At 23.8% G+C, this 12819-nt stretch overlaps 1 protein-coding gene across 5 annotated transcripts in view; it reads right to left on the bottom strand.

The window, feature by feature from the left end:
* Positions 1–11723, bottom strand: part of LOC122506720 (dual specificity protein kinase pyk3-like) — a 63700-nt gene extending 51977 nt beyond the window's left edge. For all 5 annotated transcript variants that reach the window (XR_006302016.1, XR_006302015.1, XR_006302018.1 and 2 more), the window contains exons 1-2: positions 10456–11723; positions 495–1543 (exon numbers count right to left, since the gene is read on the bottom strand). Coding sequence is in view for 1 of the 5 variants with exons in the window: in XM_043619045.1 (XP_043474980.1) it covers positions 495–1543; positions 10456–10609 (1203 nt within the window). In the remaining 4 variants the exon portion in view is untranslated. The remainder of the gene's footprint in view (positions 1–494; positions 1544–10455) is intronic.
* Positions 11724–12819: the final 1096 nt, after the last annotated feature.

Raw genomic sequence — 12819 nt, forward strand, 5'->3', positions numbered from 1 at the left:
CCTAGAGGTATATCCGTTTATGCGCGCGGAGGCTTATATTTAAGGCTTACGGTGTAAACTCCTTCATAGTCAGATATACTTTTAACTCACTTTAAGTCCGTCTTTTGTCATTAGTAGTATAGCCTATTTTTAATTAGGCAGAGCAGTTTATAAATTTACTTGAATTCAAAAATCAGTGATAAAACATAAATATTCTCAGCCTAAAAAATATTGTTTTTAACTTTAATTCTGCTTTACAATGTGACATTATAACTTGGGTCGAAATTTATTTAAATTTTTTGTTTTTAATTAATTTACTTGTTTTTATTTGAAGAAATTTATTATTTATTATATTTATTATTTATTATATTTATTATTTATTATATTTATTATATTTATTATATTTATTATATTTATTATATTTATTATATTTATTATTTATTATATTTATTATTTATTATATTTATTATTTTTTATATTTATTATTATTTATTTATCAAAATAAAATTACTCACAGTCATTTCCTGAACGTCTGTCGATGGCAATTCGATGACATTTTGCGGACCAATCGCGACACTTGGTTGCGGTAATGGCGGCAATGATCTCGACAATTCCAATAGATCGTGAGCAGCTTCCGTCTCGGCCGCCGATCTATCTCTAAATAGGCCAATTGTTGTCGTCGTCCTCGTCGCCGCCACATCACTTGTTGTTGTTGTTGTTGTCGTCGTCGTCTCAACATTCAACGATCTCTCTCTGTGATCCCGGAAAAATTCACTCGCAACTTCCGTTTCCCTTGCCAATCGATTTAACCTCGTTTCCCCCTCGGTAATTACCGATCTCTCTCGAATGACGCCAATTTCCATTTTCTCCTCAACATAATTCGTTCCACTTTCCCTTCGATCCTTGACAAATTCACTTTGAACTTGATCCGTAATTCGATTATTATTACCAAAGTGATGTCCCATTTGATGATCGGAATTCTGTATTTGATCCTTTGTAATGATGACCGATTCGAAAGTTGAACGAAAACGTTCCGTTGTTTTGTAGGGCGAGAGAATTTCGAGACGTGAGGCGCAACCATCGATTGATAATAATGATGATGATGATTGATTATATTGGGAGAGAATATTTTCCGTCCTAATTTCGTCGGGATTTTTTGAAGACGATATTGATGATGATGATGATGATGATGATGTTTGTGATGATGTCGGTTGCAATACATTACCAATAGATGAAATTACCGTTGATTTTAGATTTGTCAATTTTGGTGGATTGCATTGATCGATTACATTCTCGATGACGTCTTGTACCCTTTGAAAACGTTTTTTAGGCGATTTTTTTATGGAATTTTCAAGCGATTTCTCCGATTGTTGTTCGGCGGCTGCGGCGGCGACGACAACGACGACGACGGGGTTTTCGGTGTTTTTTTGATGTTGTCTCTTTGGCGATTTTTGCTGAGAATCTGATTGGTTGATTGCATTCTCGTCGTGGATCCTTTCGAGACGATTTGTTGATTTTTCACATGAGGATGTCGATTCATCTTTCTCCTCCGATAGTGGCGCTTCTGAAAAATTGACGAAGAAAATTAATTTCTGATAATAAATTTATTTCTTTAAATAATAATATATTTATTTATTTATTCCTAAAAAGTTTTTACAATTTCCATAAAAAAACTTTTTTACTTTAGAAAATTAATTTCTAAATTATCTAACATGTCACTTTTAGGGATTTTATAAAAATTTACTGTTTTTAATGGTAAATACCAAAATTTACTGATTATTAATAGTAAATACCAAAACCGTTATATTAATTAAAAATTCAAAAATTAACAGATATTAATAGTAAATACCAAAATTTACTCTTATTGACAGTAAATGGGAAAATTTAAAAATATACGAAATAATAGAAGACAAAATAATTTATTATTAAATTATTATTTCAGTAGTACAAGACAGCAATAGTCAGACAATGTGATTTAGATCGTTTTAACAGAATTTTTTCATTAAAAATAGCATTGACTTTTTTAGTAGTAAAAGTCAAAATATAGCCAGAAATGTGAACTATAAAGAAAAATATATTTCATTCAAATATCATATTACTTGCGTTTATTATCAAATAAATATTTACTTCAATAAAATAATTTCTACATTTTTTTTACAGTACACGTCTGACTATATTTTTACTTTTACTACTGAAAAAAATTTTAATTCAATTTTTAATAAAAAAATAGGATTATTTTAATTAATTCTAAATTTTCAATAGTAAAAGACAGATATAGTCAGACAACTGATTTCAAGTCGTTTTAAAAGAATATTTTCATTAAAAATTGCTTTTACATTTTCAGTAGTAAAAGGCAATATATAGTCAGACAATATTTTGGAAATACTAAAAAAAAATTTTAACAAACAAGGACAATTCAATGGGTGTTTCAAAAGTATTTTTTTCATTAAAAATTGCATTGACATTTTTAGTAGTAAAAGTCAAAATATAGTCAGACATGATAACTTTAACTAAAAAAAAAATGTACCTGATTCAAATATTACTTGCGTCTACTATTAAATAAATATTTACTCCAATTAAAAAATTTTTATTTCGATTAATTATACTTATTTTAAATACTAAAACTATTAGTTCAATCACACAAATTATTTGTTTAAATACTTTAATTATTTATTCAAATAGTGAAATTATTGGTTAAAATACAATTGAGGCCTTGGATCCAATAACTCGCCCGACGCTCGGAGGAACGCGCAACTACCAGTCAGTGAGCAGTGAGCGCCTCTGGGCCACTCACTGCTACCCGACTGGCATTAGCGCGAGTCTCCGAGCGTCGGGCGAGTTATTGGATCCAAGGCCTCAATTTATTTGATTTAAATAAAAGTTTTTTCATCCAAGTAAATATTTATTTGATAAAAAATTCATGTAATCGGTTATTTGAATCAATTAAATTTTTTTTCTCATTACAAGTCTGACGATATTTTGACTTTTACTACTGAAAAAATTTTAATGCAATTTTTAACGAAAAAATAGGATTATTTTAATTAATTTCTAAATTTTCAGTAGTAAATAACATATATAGTCAGACAACTGATTTCAAGTCGTTTTAATGCTTTTTTTCATTAAAAATTTCATTTACATTTTCAGTAGTAAAAGTAAAAATATAGTCAGACAGTATTTTGAAAGTATTTAAAAAAACATTTTTCAGTAAAGTAATAATAGTAATAATAATAATAGTATGAATAATTTTTCAGTAGTAAAAGACAGCAATAGTCAGACATTGTATTTCAAGTCATTTAAAAGTAGTTTTTTCATTAAAAATTGCATTTAAATTTTCAGTAGTAAAAGTAAAAAGCACAATATATTCATTACCATTATTAGTAGATCACAGTTTTTCTGCGGATATCAAATTGAGACAAAAAAAGAATCAAAAGTGTTGCGAAGCAACATTTTTATTCTTTTTTTGTCTCAATTTGATATCCGCAGAAAAACTGTGATATAAAGTACAAAAAATAAAATAATATACATAAAATACAAAAAATAAATTAATAAACCTAAAATACAATAAACTAGAGTAATAAAAAAATAATGAAATAAAATTACAAAATTTTTTTTTAAACAAGTAGTAAAACCGATTTGTAGTCAGACCGATTTTATTTTCTCGACATTATCTCAATTTTAGAATTTATAGTAGAAAAAAAACCCGGTTTCAGTTGGACGTAATTTTAAATTATTTAATTAGGTAGTTGAGACTGTAAATACTATCTATAGACAGGCTGAATATTTAAAAATTGATTTAGTTGTAGAAGTGGTTAAAAATTGCTATAGTCAGACAAATAATTTATTTTCCCCGCACTTTTTCCAGTAGCAGGGTAAAAAATTTGATGAAACTTCAGAGAAAATATTTTCAATCGTTTCAGTCACGCCCTAAGTAGTAAAAGTCTATTATAGTCAGACAAACGTTTCCCTTCTCTTCTCATCGTTATTAGTAGTAAATACCCACATTATTCTCAGACAATCCTCCACAAAATTCGACTGATTTTCTCACTATAGTAAAATATTACAATTACTACTATACTACACTAGGAAAATTCGTCTAATAACCCGAATTTTACTAATTAGATTAATTTTTATTAAAAAAAGACCATATATACTTTAAACACTAAAAAAAAATTTATTCGAATCAAATACAGTCAACCAAAAATTATTTTTGAATCAAACATAATAATTTTGATTCAATAAAAATAAATTTTCTATTTAGACTGAATTCAATCAGAAAATATATTTAATTCAAAAATATTTTTTTGATTATAGCTATATATTTTTTGAAAAAAAAATTGAATAGAATATTATAAAGAATAGAAAAAAATTAGAAAAAAAATTTTTTTTTCGAAAATGGAAAATATAAACAATTCTTTCATCTAATAAAAAAAATTGTTTTCTTTTTTCAATTTCAATTTTTATTTATTTATTTATTTTTTTTGCAAGCAGAGAGGAGAACGATTTTTGTATATTTAAACTAGTGGGAATTAAGCCGAGTAGAGAAAAGGTATATAGCCTTCACGGACTGCGGCATCGATTTTTCAGTAGACCCTTGCCGTAAAGTTTTCAAATGAAATTTCGAACGACTCGAGCAACTTCCGTGTCTGCCTTCGCCAAACGGAAATGGGGCAAAATATTCAATAGTTGTTTATCACGAACTGACGAGATACAAAGGGATAACAATGATTCATATATAATTTATTATATTTATATATTTAAAAAAGGAGACGCGTGTTATAATTGCGAATAATAATCACATTATTTTATGGACGTGAACATTTACCGAATTATGTAAACTTTGCTTATTACTTAATGTGTATCTTTCCTGGATAAATAAGAAATTTAGAAAGAGGAAATATATTTTACCAGAAAGCGTGAAAAATATTTTTTTCATATCAGAGAAGGATATTTTTATCACTTTCCTTCTTGCTTGTATTTTAATTACAGAAAAAATTTTTCTTCGATATTTTTTACAACAATACTTTTTTTTATTATTATTTATTAATAATTTATTAACAATATATAGTTTTTAATTATAATTATTATTTGTCTCTTGTATTTTCATTTTATTTCTATTTCATTTTTTCAATGTTTCTTCTCTATTTTTGTTTCAAACTTATTTACTATTGTTTTTTGCCTTTATTTTTTATGCTCATTTGCTTTTTATTTGCTTTTGTTTTTTTGAACATTTTTTTTAGCTTCATTTTCGTTTTTTTTCTATCTTCTTTATTTCTTCTTTATTTTTGTTTCTTATTTTACTTATGATTTTGTTTTAATTTAATTTTGTTATATTAAATTTTTTATTTCTTCTTTTAATTATTATTTCTTTTCTTTTATTGCTTTTTATTTATTTTACGTAATTTTTAATTTTTAATAATATTAATAAATAAAATTCAGAGAGAAACAAAAATAAAGGAAAAACAAAATTATAGAAAAATCAAAAGATTTTTCTTTAATTTTGTTTTTCTTTTATTTTTGTTTTTCTCTTAATTTTATTGAATTTCGAATTAATTTTCTTCTTTTCTTTATTTTTATTTCTTGTTTATTTTTCTTTCTTCTTTATTTAAATTTTGAATACATTTTTCTCTCTTCTATAATTTTTATTTTTTCTTTATTCTAATTTCGAATAAATAAATTTTGTTTTTCCTTTATTTTTGTTTTTCTCTTAATTTTATTGATTTTCGAATTTACTTTTTTCCCATATTTTTTTCTATTTTCATTTTTGTATTTTCTTAATTTAAATTGCGAATTAATTTTTTTCTTTTCTTTATTTTTCATTTCTTGTTTATTTTTCTTTTTTCTTTATTTAAATTTTGAATAAATTTTTCTCTCTTCAATATTTTTATTTCTTCTTTATTCAAATTACGAATAAATAAATTCATTTTTTTTTAATTTTATTGAATTTATAATTTCTTTAACAAAAATCTAACAAAAATAAAGAAAAAACAAAATTAAAAAAAAAATCGAACGATTTTCCTTTAATTTTGTTTTTTCTTTATTTTTGTTTTTCTCTTAATTTTATTAAATTTATAATTAATTTTCCTCTTTTCTTTATTTTTAATTCTTTGTTATTTTTCTTTCTTTTTTATTTAAATTTTGAATAAATTTTTTTTTCTATATTTTTATTTCTTCTTTATTCAAATTTTGAATAAATTTTTCTTTTTTCTATATTTTCATTTTTTGTTTCTTCTTTATTAAAATTTTGAATAAATCCATTTCGTTTTTCCTTTATTTTTCTTTTTCTCTTAATTTTATTGAATTTTGAATTTATTTAACAAAAATCTAACAAAAATAAAGGAAAATCTTTTAATTATTGTTTAATTTTCTTTTTCTTTTATTTTTGTTTTTCTCTTAATTTTATTAAATTTCGAATTTATTTTATTCCCTTATTTTTATTTCTTTTTCAATTTTTGTATTTTCCTTATTTAAATTTCGAATTAATTTTCTTCTTCTCATTTTTTTTCTTTCTTCTTTTTTAAAATTTTGAATAATTTTTCTTTCTTCTATATTTTTATTTTTTGTTTATTTTTGTTTTTCTCTTCATTCTATTGAATTTCGAATTAATTTAGCAAAAATCTAACGAAAATGAAGAAAAAACAAAATTAAAGAAAAATCTTTTGATTTTTCTTTGATTTTGTTTTTCCTTTATTTTTGATTTTCTCTTAATTTTATTGAATTTCGAATTTATTTTTTTGCCTAATTTTTTTTTATTTTAATTTTTGTATTTTTTTTGTATTTTTGTATTTTTTTTGTATTTTATTTAAATTTCTAATTAATTTTCTTCTTTTCTTTTTTTTCTTTCTTCTTTATTTAAATTTTGAATACATTTTTTTTCTCTTCTATATTTTTATTTCTTGTTTACTTCTGTTTCTTCTTTATTCAAATTTCGAATGAATTTTTCTTTTTCCTTTATTTTTATATCTTGTCTATTTTTGTTTTTCCTTTATTTTTTTCTTCTTCTTCACTTTTCTTTTTTCTTTATTTTTCTTTTCATATTAAATTTTGTTTTTTTTTAAGGTTTCGATTTTTCTTTAGTTTTGTTTTTCATTGGAGTTTTTTTTTTTTGCTTATTTTAATTTTTTTACTTTCAAATCAAATAAAAAAAAATCTTTTTCTTTATGACTCGAAATTGCCTTCTTAAAATTAAATTCTGCTATTATTTTTAATTTTAAATAAATAAATAAATTTTAATTAGTAAAAATTTATAAAAAGCATTTTTCAGATTTTCTTTAACTTTAATTATTCTTAATGGTAATTCAAGTAATTAGTTGATTAATTAATTTTATTTAATTAACTTTGACTATTTTTTAACATAAAATAGAATAAAATATTCTCCTTTGTTGAAATTTTTAAATTTTTATTCTTAAGATGAAAAAAAAATAAAAAGAAAAAAGAAAAAAAATACAAAGAAAATGAAAAAGAAGAAGAAAAATAGAATGAAGAAGAAGTAGAAGAAGAAGGGAAAAATAAATTAATAAACTGACAGGAAGTTCTTTTCTATTCCTGTATAGTTTAAGTCGTTAAATGAAATTGATCATGATTCTATTTTTAAAAGAAAATTTCTTTATTTTATTCATCATAAAAGTAGATAGCAAATTTTAAATTGCTTTGACGTCTACTTAACAAAGCTAATTCAAGACGAAGTCAATGTTCTGTGTGTTGACTTTAAAAAAAAAAGAAAACGTTTGTATTTAAATTATACTAGCCTTTTAGCTATTTACCTCGTTTTTCAAACTCTTTAAGGGCATTTGAACCTTGATGACGTCACACATGCTTTGCACAATCTGTAACGTCATCAAGGTTCAAATGCCCTTAACTCTATATAATATTATTTTTTGCAAACTAATTACGAATGAGAAAACATTATTAATTTCCAATTACCGTGGCTAGGCTGGAAACTACGATAACGCGTGGTAATAATTATTATTCAATAAATAAATATTAACTATTATTATTACTATTACTGCGTTAATCCTAAATGGTATTTAATAACAATTTAATATTAAAAAATATTTGTAAATAAATATTAAATAATATTTGTAAATAAATATCAAATAATATTTGTAAATAAATAATTAAATAATATTTGTAAATAAATATTAAATAATATTTCTAAATAAATATTAAATAATATTAATAATTAACCATTAAATAACATAAGTAATTAAATATTAAAACATTAGTTAAAAAATACAAAATACTATAAAAATAAAAATACTATCATTTTCATAGTTAATAAATACAAAATACTATAAAAATAAAAATACTACATTTTGATACTTAATAATAATATAAATAAATAACAAAAAAATAGAAGAATAAAAATACTATCGTTCTGATATTTAATAATATTAAAAAAATAATAAAAATATGTGCTATAAAAATACTAATTTACATTTTGATAGATTAAAAAAATAATCATTACATCAAAAATTCATTGAATAAAAAAAAATTCCCTCCTCTCCCCTTTTTGAATAAATAATTGAGCATATTTATATCATGGAAACAAAAATTAGATTTGACAATGATTTTTATCTCTCCCTCTTTTTTTTTTTTTTTTTTATTCCTGAGACAATTTTCGAGGTGTCAAGTTGTTATATATAAGTGACGTTGTAGGGGGAAGGAAAACATGTCAGACTTATCATTGAAGATTAGGGGATTCCTTAGGTATGTAAACAAAACGTGATCCTTAATAATGTACGATGATACATTCTAACGTGTTATACCCTCCTCGCTCTTTTTTCTCCTTTCCCTAAGGGACATATTATATTTTTCTCCAATATAACTATATACATTGAAGTTAATTTTGAAAAATTGACCCAATCTACTTTTCCTTTTACTTTCATCGAACAACTTCTTTTCTGTCTTTTTTTCTCCTTCAATTTTTTCCTGTTTCAATTTTTCTGCTATTTTTTCTGCTTTTTTTCTGCTATTTTTTTTTTGCTAATTTTTTCTGCTAATTTCTTCTGCTAATTTTTTTTCCCTCAATTTTTCTGCTATTTTTTTTTGCTAATTTTTTCTGCTAATTTCTTCTGCTAATTTTTTTCTCTCTCAATTTTTCTGCTATTTTTACCTTCTTCAATTTTTCCTGCTATTTTTTTCACCTTCAATTTTTTTTTTTTGCTATTTTTTCTCCAGTAATTTTTTACTCTTATTTTCTAGAAATTGTATTTTTTTCCAACTATTTTTCACTACCTCTATTTTTTACTCGGTTTACTTTTTTACTTCGTATATATTTTGCTCTCTCTCTCTATTTTTACTGCGCCTGTTGTTTACTCCTTCTATTTTTTCGGTCGGCCTATTTTTTACTCCCTCTATTTTTACCTCTTCTGTTTTTTACTCCCACTATTTTTTACTTTTTTAGAGTTTATTTTTTACTTCTTTTATTAAAAGTTCCTATATTTTTACTCCTTGCATTTTTTACTCCTAATTTTTTACTTCTAGGAATTTTTAACTCCCTCTATTTTTCACTTTTTCTATTTTTTACTTCCTCTATTTTTTAGTCGGCCTATTTTTAACTCCGTATTTTTTTACTCCTTGTATTTTTGACTCCCTATAATTTTTTACTTCTTGTATTTTTAACTCCCCCTATTTTTTACTTTTTCTATTTTTTACTTCCTCTATTTTTTAGTCGGCCTATTTTTAACTCCGTTTTTTACTCCTTCTATTTTTAAGTCGCTATATTTTTACTTCTTGTATTTTTAACTCCCTCTATTTTTTAGTCGGCATATTTTAAACTCCGTATTTTTTTACTCTGCATTTTTTTACTCCGCATTTTTTTTACTCCGTCTATTTTAACTCCTTGTATTTTTTACTTCCTCTAATTTTCGCTTTTTGTATTTTTAATTCCATCTAATTTTCACTCATTCTATTTTAACCCCCTCTATTTTTGAATACTTTTAATTTTAACTCTTTGTATTTTTTACTCCCTCTATTTTTTACTTTTTCTCTTTATTTACTTCTGTTTTTTATACTTTTAAATTTTAAATTCAAAAATTTTTGAATCTTTTAAATCTTTTAATAAAAAGAAGCAAAACATAACAAAAGGGAAAAAAGGAAGAAAAGGACAAGGAGAAAAAGGAGAAAAAAGAAAAAAGAAGCAAAGCAAGAAAAAAGGGAAAAAAAGAAATAGAAGCAAAAAAATGAAAAAAGGAAAAAAAGGAAAAGAGGAAAAAAGAAAAATAGCATAAAATAATAAAAGGGAAAAAAGAAAAAGGGGAACAATAAAAAAAAGGAAAAAGAAAATAAAAAAAATATTTCGTCTCGAGAAAAATGATAAATTTCCATTATCCCCCCAAAAAATAAGATAGAAAGAAAAACATTACTCTAAAATCCAAGAGATTTTGTTGTATCTACCTTATATAAAGTAAAGTCACAAATCATTATGATCATCTTGTTACTAAAAATCGAAAGACAATGAATTATTGTTTCCCGTACCTTGAAGTGCAACAGGATAAGGATTGTCTTCCAGGGGAGAGACATTGGTTGGGGATGGTGTGCTTCTTCCTCGAGGCCGATTCTCGAATCCTCTGGCGACGCTGTTTATATACTTGTTGCATAAAGCCTTCTTCACCATGTAACAACGTGGCATTTTGAATAACTAATTTTTTTTTCCCGTAATTTTTCCCTCCTTTTCCCTTTTTTTTTGTCTTCTTTTTCTTCTTCTTTTTTTTTTTTTTTTTTGTCAAAAAAGGTAGGAGAAGAAAAAAAGAACCGAAAATTCACTTCACAATTTTTTTTTCACCCAAATTTCCTTTTCTTTATTTACACATATTCGCATAACTACGAGGAAATGGGAATGAAAATTTTTTTCTTCTTCGCATCAAACATTAAAAAAATTAGAAATTAGAAAAATTTTTTTTTTTTTGGAAAAAACACACAGCAACACACACTTTTTTTCTTCAAAACGTGTCACAATCGCTTTTTTAAGCGTCAGTCTTATTCCTATTTTATTCTGAGAATTTTGGTTCTTTTTGTTGTTGTTGTTGTTGTTCTTGTATCTGGTCCTGTTTTCGTTTTTTGCCGCACGAAAAAGAGAGAGTCACTCTCTGGAGTCTTGGGGAATTTATTCGATTTTACGAAACTGTTGTTTTTTTTTTGTTTGTCTTTATTTTGTTTGTTGTTTTTTTTTATTTTGTTTCTATCGTTGAATAAAACGATAAAAGGAAAAATATTTTTCTAATGTTTTTTTTGTAGTTTTAAAGTTTGCAGAATTAGTTAACAAGTTGGAAGTTTAGAATTTTCTTTCTCTCTCTCTCTCTCTCTTTTTTTGTTTCTCTCGCTATTTTACCTTGTGTTGAATTACGGTTTCGTTGTATTTTAGTGGGTGGAAGATTTTCTTATGTAATTGTATATATATGTGCAAAATTGTACTTCTCATGTACGAGCGACATAAACAGAGACATATATCTAGACTAATAAAATCTTAAATTATATCCTCTTATCTAGAAATTTTTTTTTATATGTGTAAGTATTGTGTACATATGTATATATATGTATCAAAGTCTTGGCGTCTCTCTCCCTCTCATTTGCACGCGAGGATGAGGCTTAAGCGATCCTTACGGTTTTTCTCATCGTCCTCATTTCCTTCGAATCCTTTTATCTCGTCGCCTTTTTCGCGTCGGATTTCTTTTTTGTCCTTTTTCTTTTTTCTTTCTTCTTTTTACTTTTCTCCTTTATCTTGTGCTTTCTTCTTTTTCTTCAAATTTTCTTCCCTTTATTTATTTATTTTTCCTTTATTTATTTCTTATTTATTTTTAGTTTTCCTTTATTTTTGTTTTTTAATTAAATTTTTTTAAATTTAATTTTCCTTCTTATTTATTATTTTTTGTCCTTAAGTTTTTCGTTTTCTTTATTTTTATTTTTTATTTTATTCAATTTCGAATTAAGTTTTTAATTTTCTTTATTTTTATTTCGTGTTTATTTTTGTTTCTTTTTTTTTATTTTAATTTCGAAATAATTTTTTCCTTTCCTTAATTTTTACTTCAAATTTATTTGTGTTTCTTAAGATTTTAATTTCTTTCTTATTTTTACTTCCCCTTTATTTTAATTTCGAATTAATTTTTTCTCTATTTTTATTTTTTTTTATTTTAATTGCAAACTGATGTTTTCTTTTTCTTTATTTTTGTTTCTTCTTTATTTTAATTTCCAATTAATTTTTTCTGTTGACTTACTTTTACTTTTTATATTGACTTTTATTCCTTTGATTTTAGTTTTATTTTTATTTACTTTTTTTTATTAACGTTTTTACTCTAGTTTTATTTCTTATTTACTTTTATTTTGTCTTGAGTTTTATTTCTTTTTTTACTTTTGTTTTTTCTTGAGTTTTATTTCTTATTTACTTTTGTTTACTTTAGATTCTTTATTCCTTTATTCTTTTTGTTTCTTATTTATTTATTTTATTTTATTAAATAAGAGAAGAAAAGTTTCCTTATTTTTCTTTTTTTAAAATTTCAAATTAATTTTTCTTTCTTGTGTTAATTTTTATGACTTATTTCCTGTTTGTCTTTCCTTTTCTTTTTCGTCAAAAAAAAATAATAGTTTTTTAAAGCACTTACAGATGAAAAGTAATTTGTGCCTTAAAATCAACCCATTTTTTTTGCTTATTAATTCAATTTCTATTTTTAAAATTGAATTCTTTCTTTACTGGTTCTTTGTAATTTTTTTGGAAAAATTTTTTTTTCCTGTGTATTCTTTTAATTTTAGTTGTTTTTTCAATTGAAAGAATTTTTCTTTGTTGTTGTCTCTGTTTATTTTTATATTTTTTTCTTTTAACAGTATTTTTTTAATGTTTTTTCTCGT

Source organism: Leptopilina heterotoma, unplaced genomic scaffold (genome assembly GCF_015476425.1).
Source record: "Leptopilina heterotoma isolate Lh14 unplaced genomic scaffold, ASM1547642v1 Lhet_114, whole genome shotgun sequence".
NCBI classification, from domain to species: domain Eukaryota; kingdom Metazoa; phylum Arthropoda; class Insecta; order Hymenoptera; family Figitidae; genus Leptopilina; species Leptopilina heterotoma.